Source organism: Leucopleurus acutus, assembly GCF_964270905.1.
Source record: "Leucopleurus acutus genome assembly, chromosome: X".
NCBI classification, from domain to species: domain Eukaryota; kingdom Metazoa; phylum Chordata; class Mammalia; order Artiodactyla; family Delphinidae; genus Leucopleurus; species Leucopleurus acutus.
Window position 1 is genome coordinate 28,254,610 of NC_139148.1, and position 17,379 is coordinate 28,271,988.

At 38.1% G+C, this 17,379-nt stretch overlaps 1 protein-coding gene across 2 annotated transcripts in view; it reads right to left on the reverse strand.

The window, feature by feature from the left end:
- Positions 1–17,379, reverse strand: part of DMD (dystrophin) — a gene marked incomplete at its 5' end in the record, with an annotated part of 2,126,456 nt that overhangs the window by 1,476,384 nt on the left and 632,693 nt on the right. For both annotated transcript variants that reach the window (XM_082864911.1, XM_082864910.1), the window contains 2 exons: positions 12,443–12,550; positions 12,680–12,781. In XM_082864911.1, the coding sequence (XP_082721037.1) occupies positions 12,443–12,550; positions 12,680–12,781 (210 nt within the window). The remainder of the gene's footprint in view (positions 1–12,442; positions 12,551–12,679; positions 12,782–17,379) is intronic.

The following is a 17,379-nucleotide window of genomic DNA, read 5'->3' on the forward strand; positions in this document are numbered from 1 at the left end:
TGGACAACAGTAGAAATGGGCAAGAAACAGATAAGCTGCTCAAGAAGACAGAATAAACATGTTCTATCTGGTCAAGATTAGATGATTTGAAGTGAAAAGAGAATGTATACTTACAAAAGGCCCAGAAAGTCTTCACCCTATTCTCATCAGACGTATGCTTCAGAGAGTAATGCCAAGACAATTTCTCTTAAACTGGCAAAACTGAATTCTGTACCTATTTTATGTGTAGTTATTTGTCCATATGTAAGGAGTACTGCAATTCTTTCTAATCACCTGTTGTTGTATTTAGGTAGAATGATCCACTGTGGGGGCTTCTCAACTTGAGGGAACGTCAGAATCACCAGGAAGGCTTGTTAACGGGCAGATTGCTGGGCCCTACACTTCCAGAGTTTCTGAGTCAGTAGGTCTGGGATACGGCCTAAGAATTTGCATTTCTAACAAGTTCCCAGGTGATGCTACTAGTCTAAGGACCACACTTTGAGAACCACTGATACTATCTGGATGAATTCTTTGAGGGTGATCACAGGAGATGAGGTCAAGGTAGCAAGTCCTGGTGAAACAGCACTGTCAACAGGGACTTGCCAAGCTCCCATAAGCACTCTGTCCCTGCCATCTGATCTCACAGACACTTGATAGTGACCTAATTCCACAGTATTCCTGCAGCCCCTGCACACCATCCTCTCTTTTGTCAAGTTTCCCAGAGTTTTCCTTCCCTGGCAGACACCACAAATCCTCACAGCAACAGTACTCTTCCCCAGGAACATATTTCTTGTAGGTTTGGGCCTCCCCATGATAACCTACTTGATTCTACAAGTCTTAGAATTCACATCAGTTTCTTCTGTCCTTGTCTTTTTATTCTTTACACCAAATAAAACCTCAATTTTGATGATAGAAAAATAACAGACTGACATGATTTGGACAAAATGATGTATCAGGAGGAATGAAATACGTGACTCCTCATCCCCCACCTCAAATGAAAAGTAGGAGAAAATCCCATGGGTTATTAGTGATAATATTTCAAAACAAATTACACTGATTGTAAATAAAAGAGAGTTTTAGCATACTGTATATATACCTAGGTATGTAGTAGGAAATGGTGACAGATGGTACCTGTTTTGGGTCTCAGATTGTGACATATTTTAATGAACATTAAATTCTTATTCACTGCCTGAGTCAGCAGGGGAATTTTACCTCAAATTCTAGACCAGCTGTCAGGTTTTGTTAATTGGTTTGAACTATCAAATGGTAAGACTTATACAAAACATATTTTCATTTTGTTCACAAGTAAGGTGACATAATTGGAATTTTAATCATATTGGAAAATTACTGAGACTTTGCTAAGAGAGCATTTTCATGGCCCTGAAGCTAGTGACGTCTTTTTTTTTTTTTTTTCGCGGTACACGGGCCTCTCACTGTTGTGGCCTCTCCCGTTGCGGAGCACAGGCTCCGGACGCGCAGGCTCAGCGGCCGTGGCTCACGGGCCCAGCCGCTCCGCGGTATGTGGCATCTTCCCGGACCAGGGCACGAACCCGATCCTCTGCATCGGCAGGCGGACTCTCAACCACTGCGCCACCAGGGAAGCCCTAGTAACGTCTTTTACTTACAAAAATGTCAACACAGTGGCACATGATTGTTCAAATTTTTTTCAACTGCAGTTATTTTCTGTCAAGGAATCAAATGTGATGAGGAGTTCTGAAATAGCTTAAAAGTCTTGGACATGGGTCTGGATATCTTGGTGCTCATTTTAACTCTGCCACTAATCTTCTGTGATACTGTATCTGTGTCATGTGTTTTCTCCTGAGCCTCAATTTCCTCTTCGAAAATAACCTAGTCTGTCTCCTCGTTTTCATACCCACTGCTCCTTAGTTCAGTTCTTCTAATTGGCCTACTTACTACCAAAAGTCTTACTACCAAAGAGCATTCCAAAAATGTAAACATGATTGTTATTCAACTCCCAATGGCTCCCCACTAGTTGAAGAACAAAATTACAAATGTGATCACTGATATTTTTCCACTGTTTGAAACAGATTACTTTTCTAAAATCTGTCTTTAGTAGTCAGATCACTCAAAAAAACATACCTTCTGTGAGGAATGATTTTCTATCAACAGTAAGCTAGCGAGTAATAACAAGTAATACCTACGTGAATCTATCTTAAATTAAAAGCCTATACAGGGGGAGGAGCTTCAAGATGGCAGAAGAGTAAGACGTGGAGATCAACTTCCTCTCCACAAACACATCAGAAATACATCTACATGCAGAACGACTCCTGCAGAACACCTAAAGAATGCTGGCAGAAGACCTCAGACCTCCCAAAAGGCAAGAATGTCCCCACGTACCTGGGTAGGGCAAAAGAAAAAAGAATAAACAGAGACAAAAGAATAGGGGCGGGACCTGCACCAGTGGGAGGGAGCTGTGAAGGATAGCTTTCCACAGACTAGAAGCCCCTTCGCGGGCGGAGACTGCGGGTGGCAGAGGGGAAAAGCTTCGGAGCCGCAGAGGAGAGCACAGCAACAGGGGTGCGGGGGGCAAAGTGGAGAGATTCCCGCACAGAGGATCGGTGCCGACCGGCACTCACCAGTCCGAGAGGCTTGTCTGCTCACCCGCCTGGGCGGGTGGGGGCTGGGAGCTGAGGCTCGGGATTCGGAGGTCAGATCCCATGGAGAGGACTGGGGTTGGCTGCGTGAACACAGCCTGAAGGGGCTAGTGCTCCACGGCTAGCCGGGAGGGAGTCCGGGAAAAAGTCTGGAGCTGCCGAAGAGGCAAGAGACTTTTTCTTCCCTCTTTGTTTCCTGGTGCGCGCGGAGAGGGGATTAAGAGCGCTGCTTAAAGGAGCTCCAGAGACAGGCGCGAGCCGCGATTAAAGCGCGGACCCCAGAGACGGGCATAAGACGCTAAGGCTGCTGTTGCCGCCACCAAGAAGCCTCTGTGCAAGCACAGGTCACTATCCACACCTCCCCTCCCAGGAGCCTGTGCAGCCCGCCACTGCCAGGGTCCCGTGATCCAGGGACAACTTACCCGGGAGAACGCACGGCGCGCCTCACGCTGGTGCAATGTCCAGCTGGCCTCTGCAGCCGCAGTCTCACCACACATCCGTACCCCTCCCTCCCCCCAGCCTGAGTGACCCAGAGCCTTCGAATCATCTGCTCCTTTAACCCCGTCCTGTGTGAGCAAGGAACGGATGCCCTCAGCCGAGTCCAAATCCAAGGCTGAACCCCTGGAGCTGTGCAAACAAAGGAGAGAAAGGGAAATCTCTCCCAGTAGCCTCAGGAGCAGTGGATTAAATCTCCACAATCAACTTGATGTAACCTGCATCTGTGGAATACCTGAATAGACAACGAATCATCCCAAATTGAGTAGGTGGACTTTCTGAGAAATGACATAAATATATTTTTCCCTTTTTCTCTTTTTCTAAGTGTGTATGTGTATGCTTCTCTGTGTGATTTTGTCTGTATACCTTTGCTTTTACCATTTGTCCTAGGGTGCTGTCTGTCCATTTTATTTTTCATTACTAAAAAACAATTATTTGCTTAATATTTATTTTTTATTTTAATAACTTTATATTATTTTATTATACTTAATTTTATTTTATCTTCTTCTTTCTTTCTTTCTTTTTTTTCTCCCTTTTATTCTGAGCCCTGTGGAGGACAGGCTCTTGGTGCTCCAGCCAGGCGTCAGGGCTGTGCCACTGAGGTAGGAGAGCCAAGTTCAGGACACTGGTCTATAAGAGACCTCCCAGCTCCACGTAATATCAAACGGCAAAAATCTCCCAGAGATCTCCATCTCAACGCCATGACCCAGCTCCACTCAACGACCAGCAAGCTACAGTGCTGGACACCCTATGCCAAACAACTAGCAAGACAGGAACACAACCCCACCCATTAGCAGAGAGGCTGCCTAAAATCATAATAAGGCCACAGACACCCCAAAACACACCACCAGACATGGACCTGCCCACCAAAAAGATAAGATCCAGCCTCATCCACCACAACACAGGCACTAGTCCCCTCCACCAGGAAGCCTACAAACCCACAGAACCAACCTTAGCCACTGGGGACAGACACCAAAAAAAACATAAACTACGAACCTGCAGGCTGTAAAAAGGAGACCGCAAACACAGTAAGTTAAGCAAAATGAGAAGACAGAAAAGCACACAGCAGATGAAGGAGCAAGGTAAAAACCCACCAGACCTAACAAATGAAGAGGATATAGGCAGTCTACCTGAAAAAGAAACCAGAATAATAATAGTAAAGATGATCGAAAATCTTGGAAATACAATGGAGAAAATACAAGAAACGTTAACAAGTACCTAGAAGAACTAAAGAGCAAACAAACAGAGATGAACAACACAATAAATGAAATAAAAAATTCTCTAGAAGGGATCAATAGCAGAATAACTGAGGCATAAGAATGGAAAAGTGACCTGGAAGATAAAATAGGGCAAATAACTACTGCAGAGCAGAAGAAAGAAAAAAAAGAAGGAAAAGAAGAGAGGACAGTTCCATAGACCTCTGGGACAATATTAAACACACCAACATTCGAATTATAAGGGTCCCAGAAGAAGAAGAGAAAAAGAAAGGGACTGAGAAAATATTTGAAGAGATTATAGTTGAAAACGTCCCTAATATGGGAAAGCAAATAGTTAATCAAGTCCAGGAAGCACAGAGAGTCCCATACAGGATAAATCCAAGGAGAAACATGCCAAGACACATATTAATCAAACTATCAAAAATTAAATACAAAGAACAAATATTAAAAGCAGCAAGGGAAAAAAAAAACAAAAAAAAACAAGTAACACATAAGGGCATCCCCATAAGGTTAACAGCTGATATTTCAGCAGAAACTCTGAAAGCCAGAAGGCAGTGGCAGGACGTATTTAAAGTGATGAAAGAGGAAAAACCTACAACCAAGATTACTCTACCCAGCAAGGATCTCATTCAGATTTGATGGAGAAATTAAAAGCTTTACAGACAAGCAAAAGCTAAGAGAATTCAGCACCACCAAACCAGCTTTACAACAAATGCTAAAGGAACTTCTCTAAACAGGAAACACAAAGGAAGGAAAAGACCTACAAAAATAAACCCAAAACAATTAGGAAAATGGTAATAGGAACATACATATCAACAATTACCTGAAATGTAAATGGATTAAATGCTCCAACCAAAAGACACAGACTGGCTGAATGGATACAAAAACAAGACCCGTGTATATGCTGACTACAAAAGACCCACTTCAGACCCAGAGACACATACAGACTGAAAGTGAGGGGATGGAAAAAGATATTCCATGCAAATCAAAAGAAAGCTGGAGTAGCAATTCTCATATCAGATGAAATAGACTTTAAAACAAAGACTATTACAAGAGACAATGAAGGATACTACATAACGATCAATGGATCAATCCAAGAAGAATATATAACAATTGTAAATATTTATGCACCCCACATAGGAGCACCTCAATACGTAAGGAAAATACTAACAGTCATAAAAGGGGAAATCGACAGTAACACAGTCATACTAGGGGACTTTAACACCCCACTTTCACCAATGGACAGATCATCCAAAATGAAAATAAATAGAGAAACACAAGCTTTAAATGATACATTAAACAAGATGGACTTAATTGATATTTATAGGACATTCCATCCAAAAACAACAGAATACACATTTTTCTCAAGTGCTCATGGAACATTCTCCAGGATAGATCATATACTGGGTCACAAATCAAACCTTGGTAAATTTATGAAAATTGAAATTGTATCAAGTATCTTTTACGACTACAACACTACGAGACTAGATATCAATTACAGGAAAAAATCTGTAAGAAATACAAACACATGGAGGCTAAACAACACACTACTTAATAACCAAGAGATCACTGAAGAAATTAAAGAGGAAATAAAAAATACCTAGAAAGAAATGACAATGAAATCACAACCACCCAAAACCTATGGGATGCAGCAAAAGCAGTTCAAAGAAAGAAGTTTATAGCTATACAAGCCTGCCTTAAGAAACAAGAAACATCTCAAATAAAAAAAACTAACCTTACACCTAAAGCAATTAGAGAAAGAAGAATATAAAAACCTCAAAGTTAGCAGAAGGAAAGAAATCATAAAGATCAGATCAGAAATAAAAGAAAAATAAATGAAGGAAACGACAGCAAAGTTCAATAAAACTAAAAGCTGGTTCTTTCAGAAGATAAACAAAAGTGGTAAACCATTAGCCAGACTTATCAAGAAAAAAAAGGAGAAGGTTCAAATCAATAGAATTAGAAATGAAGAAGGAGAAGTAACAACGTACCCTGCAGAAATACAAAGGTTCATGAGAGATTAAGACAAGCAACTATATGCCAATAAAATGGACAACCTGGAAGAAATGGACAAATTCTTAGAAATGAACAACCTTCCGAGACTGAACCAGGAAGAAACAGAAAATATGAACAGACCAATCACAAGCACTGAAATTGAAACTGTGATTAAAAATCTTCCGACAAACAAAAGTCCAGGACCAGATGGCTGCACAGGTGAATTCTATCAAACATTTAGAGACGAGCTAACACCTATCCTTCTCAAACTCTTCCAAAATATACCAGAGGGAGGAACACTCCCAAACTCATTCTACTGGGCCAACATCACTCTGATACCAAAACCAGACAAAGATGTCTCAAAGAAAGAAAACTACAGGCCAGTATCACTAATTAACATAGATGCAAAAATCCTCAACAAAATACTAGCAAACAGAATCCAACAGCACAATAAAAGGACCATACACTATGATCAAGTGGGGTTTATCCCAGGAATGCAAGGATTCTTCAATATACGCAAATCAATCAACGTGATACACCATATTAACAAACTGAAGGAGAAAACCATATGATCATCTCAATCAATGCAGAGAAAGCTGTCAACAAAATTCAACACCCATGTATGATAAAAAACCCTGCAGAAAGTAGGCATAGAGGGAACTTTCCTCAACATAATAAAGGCCATATATGACAAACCCACAGCCAACAACGTTCTTAATGGTGAAAAACTGAAAGCATTTCCACTAAGATCAGGAACAAGACAAGGTTGCCCACTCTCACCACTCTTATCCAACATAGTTTTGTAAGTTTTAGCCACAGCAAGCAGAGAAGAAAAAGAAATAAAAGGAATACAAATTGGAAAAGAAGTAAAGCTGTCACTGTTGGCAGATGACATGATACTATACATGATACTATACATGATGACATGATACTATACACAGAGAATCCTAAAGATGCTACCAGAAAACTACTAGAGCTAATCAATGAATTTGGTAAAGTAGCAGGATACAAAATTAATGCACAGAAATCTCTTGCATTCCTATACACTAATGATGAAAAATCTGAAAGAGAAATAAAGAAAACACTCCCATTTACGATTGCAACAAAAAGAATAAAATATCTCAGAATAAACCTACCTAAGGAGACAAAATACCTGTATGCAGAAAATTATAAGACACTGATGAAAGAAATTAAAGAAGATACAAATACTGGGAGAGGTATACCATGGTCTTGGATTGGAAGAATCAACATTGTGAAAATGACTCTACTACCCAAAGCAATCTACAGATTCAATGCAATCCCTATCAAACTACCAATGGCATTTTTCACAGAACTAGAACAAAAACTCCAGCGTTTGTATGGAACCACAAAAGACCGTGAATAGTCAAAGCAATCTTGAGAAAGAAAAACGGAGCTGGAGTAATCAGGCTGACTTCAGGCTATACTACAAAGCTACAGTAATCAAGACAGTATGGTACTGGCACAAAAACAGAAATATAGATCAATGGAACAGGATAGAAAGCCCAGAGATAAACTCACACACATATCGTCACCTTATCTTTGATAAAGGTGGCAAGAATAAACAATGGAGAAAAGACAGCCTCTTCAATAACTGGTGCTGGGAAAACTGGACAGCTACATGTTAAAGAATGAAATTAGAACACTCCCTAACACCATACACAAAAATAAACTCCAAATGGATTAAAGACCGAAATGTAAGGCCAGACACCATCAAACTCTTATAGGAAAACATAGGCAGAACACTCTATGACATAAATCATAGCAAGATCCTTTTTGACCTACCTCCTAGAGAAATGGAAATAAAAACAAAAATAAACAAATGGGACCTAATGAAACTTCAAAGCTTTTGCACTGAAAAGGAAACGATAAACAAGACAAAAAGACAACACTCAGAATGGGAGAAAATATTTGCAAATGAAGCAACGGGCAAAGGATTAATCTCTAAAACATACAAGCAACTCATGCAGCTCAATATCAATAAAACAAAGAACGCAATCCAAAAATGGGCAGAAGACGTAAATAGACATTTCTCCAAAGAAGATGTACAGATTGCCAACAAACACATGAAAGAATGCTCAACATCATTAATCATTAGAGAAATGCAAATCACAACCACAATGAGATACCATCTCACACCGGTCAGAATGGCCATCATCAAAAAATCTACAAACAATAAAGGCTGGAGAGGGTGTGGGAAAAGGGAACCCTCTTGCACTGTTGGTGGGAATGTAAATTGCTACAGCCACTATGGAGAACAGTATGAAGGTTCCTTAAAAAACTACAAATAGAACTACCATATGACCCAGTAATCCCACTACAGGGCATATACCCTGAGAAAACCATAATTCAAAAAGAGTCATGTACCACAGTGTTCATTGCAGCTCTATTTACAATAGCCCGGAGATGGACGCAACCTAAGTGTCCATCGACAGATGAATGGATAAAGAAGATGTGGCACATATATACAATGGAATATTACTCAGCCATAAAGAGGAACAAAACTGAGTTATTTGTAGTGAGGTGGATGGACCTAGAGTCTGTCATACACAGTGAAGTAAGCCAGAAAGAGAAAAATAAATACCGTATGCTAACAGATATATATGAAATCTTAAAAAAAAAAGAGGAAAAAAGTGGTCAGAAGAACCTCGGGGCAAGACGGGAATAGAGATGCAGACCTACTAGAGAATGGACTTGAGGATATGGGGAGGGGGAAGGGTAAGCTGGGACAAAGCGAGAGAGTGGGATGGACATATATACGCTACCAAACGTAAAATAGATAGCTAGTGGGAAGCAGCCTCATAGCACAGGGAGATCACCTCGGTGCTTTGTGACCACCTAGAGGGATGGGATAGGGAGGGTGGGAGGAACGGAGATGCAAGAGGTTAAGAGATATGGGGACATATGTATATGTATAACTGATTCACTTTGTTATAAAGCAGAAACTAACACACCACTGTAAAGCAATTATACTCCAAGAAAGATGTTAAAAAAATAATAATAGTAAAATAAAATCCATTGTTTTTAGCAAAGAAAAAAAACCTATAGAAAATTAGTAACTCTGGAGCAAAAAATGCATGACACAAGTAAATATTTGGTAAAATGGTATGAATTTAACCGGGGAGATTTATTTAAGATTAGCTTTAAATAAATGATTTAATTATTATGATGTATAATATATCATATCAATACAAACATAAATAGATTAACTTACGCAATGTTATGAAATATTATTTACAGTAGACCTTTGTTTTATATTAGAGTTAACATCAAGTTAGCATTTACTAGAATTGATGAAAAATCAAAAAGAAATTATGCAATATTTTATTTGAAATATCAAGCTCTTAATATTTGATTTTCCTCTCCCTTACTGGAAAATAACAAAATTCACAGTGGAAGAGAAGCTTTGGAGATCTTTATTAATCCCATAAGGTTCAACTCAAACTGAAATTTCTCAGTGAAGCCTGCTGTCTTCTTATTGCCAAAGTTCATTAATTCCTCAAAACACACAACACAGGCACTATAATCAATGCCATTTGGTTTGCTTTAATGTTTTTCTTGTTTTCCAAACTAGGGTATAAGCCCCTTCTATGTGAGCATAATCATGTCTTGTGCTTCTCTTCATATTTCTCAGAGAATCTACTTAAGTTTTCTTTAGACTCATTAGACTTATTAAACTTAAGTTTACTTTAGAATTATACTGTTCAGAACTTTACGGAACATTTACAGGTACTTCTTAGTGCTACCTTTTAATTTTTAATGAAATCTTATTCCAGGTATGCTATACTTTTTCAAGAGTACAATTCTGTTTCAAAAAACAAAGTTGAAACTTTACCTATATATTATGAAATTAATGTTTCTATCTCTCCAAAATTCATATTTTGAATGCCTAACCTCCCAATGTGATATTAGGAGGTGGAGTTTTGGGGAGATAATTAGGCTTAGATGAGGTCATGAGAGTAAGGCCCCCATGCTAGGATTTAGTGCCCTTATAAAAAGAGGAAGTGACACCAGAGCTTCCTCTATCTCGCTATGTGAGGATACAGCAAGAAGGTGCTGTCTGGAAGCCAGGAAGAGGGCCCTCACCAAGAACCAAATCTTCCAGCACCTTGATCTTGTGCTTCCCAGCTTCCAGCACTGTAAGAAATAAGTATCTACTATTAAGCCACCAGTCTGTGGCATTTTGTTATAGCAGCCCAAGCAGACTAAGACAGGAACTGGGACCAAGAACTGGTGCACTCTTGTAACAAATACCTGAAAATGCAGAAACAGCTTTGGACTGGTTAATGGGTAGAGGCTGGAAAAGTTCTGAGGTACATGTTAGAAAAAGCCAAGATTGCCATGAAGATACTCTAAAGGGTAATTCTGGTGAGGACTCAGAAAAGAGAAGAGCTGGAAAGAAAGTTTCCATCTTTTTAGAGAATACATAAATAATCATGAACAGAATGTTGGTATAAATATGGATGGTAAAGGCCATTCTGATGAAGTCTCAGATGGAAATAAGGAACATACTGGACAAAGGAGACAATCCTTGTTATAAAGTTGCAAAGAACTTGACTGAACTGTGTTAATGTTCTAGTATTTTGTGGAAGGTAGAACTTGTGAGTGATGAAATTGGGTATTTACTAAGAAATTTGATGTCTTTAGGAGATATCTAAGCCAAGTGTGGAAGGAACAGCATGGTTTCTCCTGAATGCTTATGGAAAAATGCAAGAAGAGAGAAACTGATTGAAGAAGGAACTGTTAACCAAAAAGGAACCAGAACTCGTAGATTTGGAAAATTCTCAGCCTATACATATTACAAAAAATGAGAAAGCACAGTTCAGAAGAGAATAGTAAGGGTGTGGTTGATTCATCATTTGATAAGGATATTAGTGTGGGTGTGAACCAGAGACCTAATCAGCCATCTCATCAGAAGCCCGGGATACAGATGGGATTATACCAGCAGAAACTGCCAGCTGGGATTAATGGAAACAAAGAAAACTGGATGGATTGAAGGAAGGCTGTGAACATGTGCTATTTCTCAAGAAGAGGGAACAATGATATAGGCTGATTCAGAGATCATCAGAGGTGCCACCCCCACCACAGGCCCAGGAGGCGGGGCTAGTTCCTCCTGGGCTTCAAAGGGTGGGGCCACCTCTCAAATTTGGGATGTCCCCACCCAGTGCCTCAGGAGCAGCCACCACAGGGAGTCCTGTAGGTGGGGCTGCTGCAGAGAGCCATGGGGGCAGGAAGTGCCCTGTGAAGCTGAAGAGGCAAGGCCACCTTGTGGAATCCTGGGGGTGATGTTGCCATTCCAGTGGTCCTGCAGTGCAGAGCACCATTCTAAAGCAGGTTATTCTCATACCTTAAGATCTAATGGAATTGTTCTTACTATGCTTTAGACGTATTTGGGGCCCGTCACCCCTTCCTGCTTTCCTATTTCTCCCTTTTAGAATGGGAATGCCTATCCTATACCTGTCACACCACTGTATTTTAGAAGCACATAACTAGTCTGGTTTCACAGGTTCACTGCTGGACAACTCGGCCTCAGGATGAATTGTACCTAGAGTCTTATTCATATCTGATTTAGATGATGATGAGACTTTGGACTTTACACTGTACACTGTAAAGATGATGTTGGAACCAGTTAAGACTTCTGGGGCTATTCGTACGGAATGAATGTATTTTGCATGTGAAAAAGACATGAATTTTGGGAGTCCAGGGGTGTAATGATATGGACTAAATGATTGTGTCTCCACAAAATTTATATGTTGAAATCCTACCCCCCATGGTATTAGGACATTGGGCCTTCCTTTGGGAGGTAATTAGGTTTAGATGAGGTTATGATGGTGCAGCTCCCATGCTGGGATTCATGGCCTTATAAGAAGAGACAGAGACACTAGAGTTTCTCTTTCCACTATGTGAGGACAGCAGCCCCAGCTCACTACAACATTATACCTTTCCCTATTTTAATTAAGAAAAGTAACAATATGGTATAATTGAATAGACTGATCTAAGCAAGAACAATGAATATTTCATTTAAGATTTGAAGGAACAGAAAGACCAAATAATGATGTTAGTATAAGCTATTGGGTTGTTTTTTTTTTTAAAAAAGACTATTGAAAGCTAAAAAATACATACAGCCAGTTTTTGAAGACTTGATAACATTTCACTTTGCTCCTTAAAGCCAGTTGTGTGAATCTTGTTCACTGCATCTTCTTTTTCTGAAAGCCATGCACTAAAAAGGCACTGAAAGAAATCAAATAATTCCAAAAGAGAAAAAAAATAATTATTAAAGTACATCATTATATTTTTTCATTTATCCATTTAATATCTCTCCATGTCTTTCACTGATATAATATCCCCCACATGAGTCACCTGTTCTTCAGTAAAACGTTGCCATTTTAGAAGAATGTCTTGTAAAAGAACCCAGCGATCTTCTGTCCACCTACAGATGTTTGCCCACCGATCTCCCAGTACCTGGGGAAGAGAAAATCCACCACAACATTAGCAAACAATTAATTGTTAACTGAATTTTATTAAAAATGGCATGAATGATTTATAAAATTATCTAACTTTGAGCCTCCTATTTATACCAGGAGTTGTAAAGAACACCCTGCCAGCTTCTGCTTATAATAAGATAAGCATTGTGCCTTTCATTTGTTGTTAGATTAGTTCACTCTTTCTTTCACCTTACATTGAAAAGCAAAGATACTTACAAGAAGTCTGAAGCAGATATTACACCACTATTTGAAATGTCTCCACAGTAAATGCAAGCCAAAATATAAATGTAGAATTAAAAGAGGATTTTTCATTGATAATATGTAAAATGTGTATCTCTCTTAGGTCTGAAAATACATCCCAAAGAATAAAAGTCTGACTACTAAATAAGATGCCGAAAAAAGACTTTCATTTGAAGCAATCTTGTATAATTTGAATTGCTTAATGTCCTGATTGTAGAAGAAAATTAGTAGTGACTTAACATCATATCCACATGTGAATTTTTAAAGTTAACTGGATTATTATTACAAAGTATTTAAATTCACTATTTCTCTATTCTAGTGAGAAAACTGTAATATTTCCTGAGTAATAGCTACCCTATCTTTAGCATGTCACTAACATCTATATGCACACACTGTTTTAATATGTAATATAAACCAAGCACCAATGGTTTTTAGGTGGAAAAAATATGTTGTGATGATTTCTGTGTAAAGGGAGTGTTTTAAGAAAAGAAATATATCATTAATTTCAACTCCATTAGTATGTACTTCAGAGCCAAAAATTTCAGCTTTTTTGACTTTCTCATAAATAATAGAATTATTTTCCCATAGATATTGGATCTCTAGACCTAGAAGTATCTCAAAATATGGACGTCTTATTTTGTATAGAATTAGAGCTAGAAAAAATGTTTGTAACTCATATTTTTTACAAATATACTCAAGTATCTAAGATAAGCCTGATCATAATTTCTACCTTACTTGATGCTACATGTTTGGATTGATCCACCTAGAAAATTTTGATATATGATTCAAATAATACATGTGTAATAAGCATCATGGCAAAATCCATCTATTCCTAATTAATTCAGAGACCTACCTATTTTTTTTTAATGTGTTTAATCTACCATCTTTTCAAAAAGGGAGTCTTATACATGGGTAAGGAGTAGGCAATAAACAATTTACTACAATATTAAAATGATCACGGACTCATATGCAGCTCAGTCACAGATGAGTTTTCAATTTTTCTTCAGAAATGTCAATAAAAATGTTATTGCTTTCAGCATAATGTAACTGATTTTTGTATTTTTTACAGTTTCATTCTCTACTCTATTCCTTTTGAATTACGTTAGTTACGGCAGAAGCCATAGCACTGGAATAGCGATGCAAGATACCCACAGGGAATGTGCTAACATAACTCAATGAACTCAATATTAGCCATTTAATCATTACAATCAAACATTTGGGATTTTTTTCCTAAAACATATTATAAGTTCTTTTAGTGAACTTCCTAGTTACCATGTCAGGATGCATCAGATAAAATGGCATGTAACATACCTGTTAATAGATTAATTGTGAAAAAACTAGCTTCAAAGAGAGAAAATCTCACTCCTTAGCCATAAACTACACCATCTGCCTGATTTTATGATTCAGAAATAAAAGGCTAAATTGTGGGATGTTTATTGCAGGGCTCCAACCTAAGGGGAGATGGGTGTCAAGGGGGTAAGAGATAAACTCATACTGTAGGTAGCACCACCTTCATAAATGAAAGAAAATCAACTAAGGCGTCCAAATAGGTATAACATCTTCTCTCTAGTGCTACAAGACACACAAAGGTAGTGTCCACTGAAGTAGCATCTTAGGTTTGTAATCTCATAGATGGACACTTATAATTTATTAATTTTAGTAGGACACCATATAAAACAAATCCACATAAAGACCTCTATACTAGATTGCTTAAGATTAAATTTATAGAAACTCCAAAATATATTGTGATACACTATATACTACAGTTTTTTTCATTATATGAATGAGTTATAAAAAACAATAAATATTATTTTAGGTACAGAGTCAACCTAGTTAAAACAACTATTTTAAGAATATTATTTCCATCAACAGATGAACAGATAATGAAATTCTGCCATTTGCAACAACATGGATGGGGTTGGAGGGCATTATGCTAAATGAAATAAGTCAGAGAAAGACAAATACTGTATGATATCACTTATATGTGTACTCTAAAAAATACATAAAACTAGTGAATATAACAAAAAAGACGCAGACTCATAGAGAACAAACTAGTGTTTACCAGTGGGGAGAGGGGAGGGGCGTTACAGGGGTAGGGGATTAAGAGGTACAAACTATTACGTATAAAATAAGCTACGAGGATATATTGTACAAAACAGGGAATATAGCCAGTACATTATAATAAATATAAATGGAGTATAACCTTTAAAATTGTGAATCACTATGCTGTACAACTGTAACTTACATAGTATTGTACATCAACTATACTTCAATAAAAAGGAAGAAAAAAAGATTGGTATTAAAAGTGACCTTTGGGGCTTCCCTGGTGGCGCAGTGGTTGAGAGTCCGCCTGCTGATGCAGGGGACGTGGGTTCGTGCCCCAGTCTGGGAAGATCCCACATGCCGCTGAGCGGCTGGGCCCGTGAACCATGGCCGCTGAGCCTGCGCGTCCAGAGCCTGTGCTCCGCAATGGGAGAGACCACAACAGTGAGAGGCCCACGTACCACATTAAAAAACAAACAAACAAAAAAGTGACCTTTGTATTCAAATAATCATAATAGATAACTGATAATTCATTGAAGCAGGTTTATAATTCAGCCAATATTTAATTTAACTAATAGTTAATGATAAGCTCCAATTCAATCATTCACCAATCATGAATTTATTTAAGCAACAAATATTTATTGAACATAAACTATGTGCCCAAAATTAACAGAATAAAGATGTTATGGACTGAATTGTGTCTGCCTAAAATTCATATGTTAAAGCCCTATTGCCCTCTACCCCAGCATGTGACTGTATTAGAAGACAGGACCTTGGTAGGCAGGGCCTTTAAATAGGGCTTTTAAGTTAAAATGAGGCTGTTAGGGTGGGCTCTAATTCAATCTGACAAATGTCCTTGTAAGAAGAGGAAATCTGGATACACAAAAAGACACTAGGGATGTGTTAGCACAGAGGAGAAACCATGTGCGGACAAGGAGAAGGCCGCCGTCTGCAAGCCAAGGAAAGAGGCCTCAAGAAACCAAACCTGTCAATACTTTGATCTTGGACTTCTAGACTCCAGAACTGTGAGAAAATATATTTCTGTTGTTTAGGGCACCCAATCTCTGGCATTTTGTCATGGCACAGCTAACAAACTACATAAGACAAATTTAAAAGAGGCTGATTCCATGGCACTGCAAAATGTCTCACAAAACTAAAGTTGTTACAGGTAAAGATGTACATATTACAGTGGGAAAATTCTAGAGAATACATTTCAATTACTAGAGTAAAATGAATTTAAGTTGTTCAAATGGAGCAGAGTTTTAATAATGTATTGTGACAACTTCTCAAATACAAATATGCTATCACTTTGTGATTTTGTATCTTATGTAGGGAAGATAAAAATATCTAGAGCCAAGCCACTTGGATTCAAGTCTTAGGTCAATCAATTGCTTGGATTACCAATGTGTGTATGTCTTTTCAAATTACGAAAACATTTTAAATCCATAACTTCTTGTAATAATACCAGCAATTCTTTATCTCTCCCTGCTCAATGAAATCAAGTGGCTTTTTCAAGAAATTTATGGCTAAATAATTTAATGTCTCTCAAAGAAAATAATCATACCAACCACTTAAAGAATTGCTTCAAATATTAAACAAGATCATGTATTGAAAAGCAGTTTTAATTTGAACTGAGTTATACAAGTGTCGGTGGTTATTTACATTTTGCTTGATCATAGTATTTATATCGAACCTTCTATGAACCACCAAGGTGAACTATTTTACTCACTCTAGAAAAGTACTTATTAAATATTTACAGATAGACCTTGGTGGATCTGTAATCTATCTAGAGTTCTATCTAGATTTCCAGTATATATAGAATTCCAGTATATTCTTTTTTAAACATTTCCAACACAAGGGAGCATACATATCCTTCAGTAACACATTCTACTGCTAAACCTATCTTACTCTCAGAACAATCTCAATGAACTGAATCTAAGTCTCTTCTGTTACAATGTAGGCATGGTTCTTTTTACTGGTCTCAGTGAAATTAGATAACCAAATTAGAAACTGCTTGCTCATATGCTGTACATGTCTGCCCACAGGTAGATTTTTGCAATGCCATATGCACAAATATAAATAGATGTACACAGTGCTTGAATTCATAGATTTACCTGTTTATTGCTTAGAAATGCTGACCTTAATTTGAATTACAAAGGATGGAACTAAGCAATTGTTGGATTATCAGTCAGCTTTTATAATCACTCAGAGATGCTAGTTCCTATCACTGCCTGAATGGATGTAACCACACTGTTAGACAAGTATAAGAGATTGGATCAAATGGAATTGACA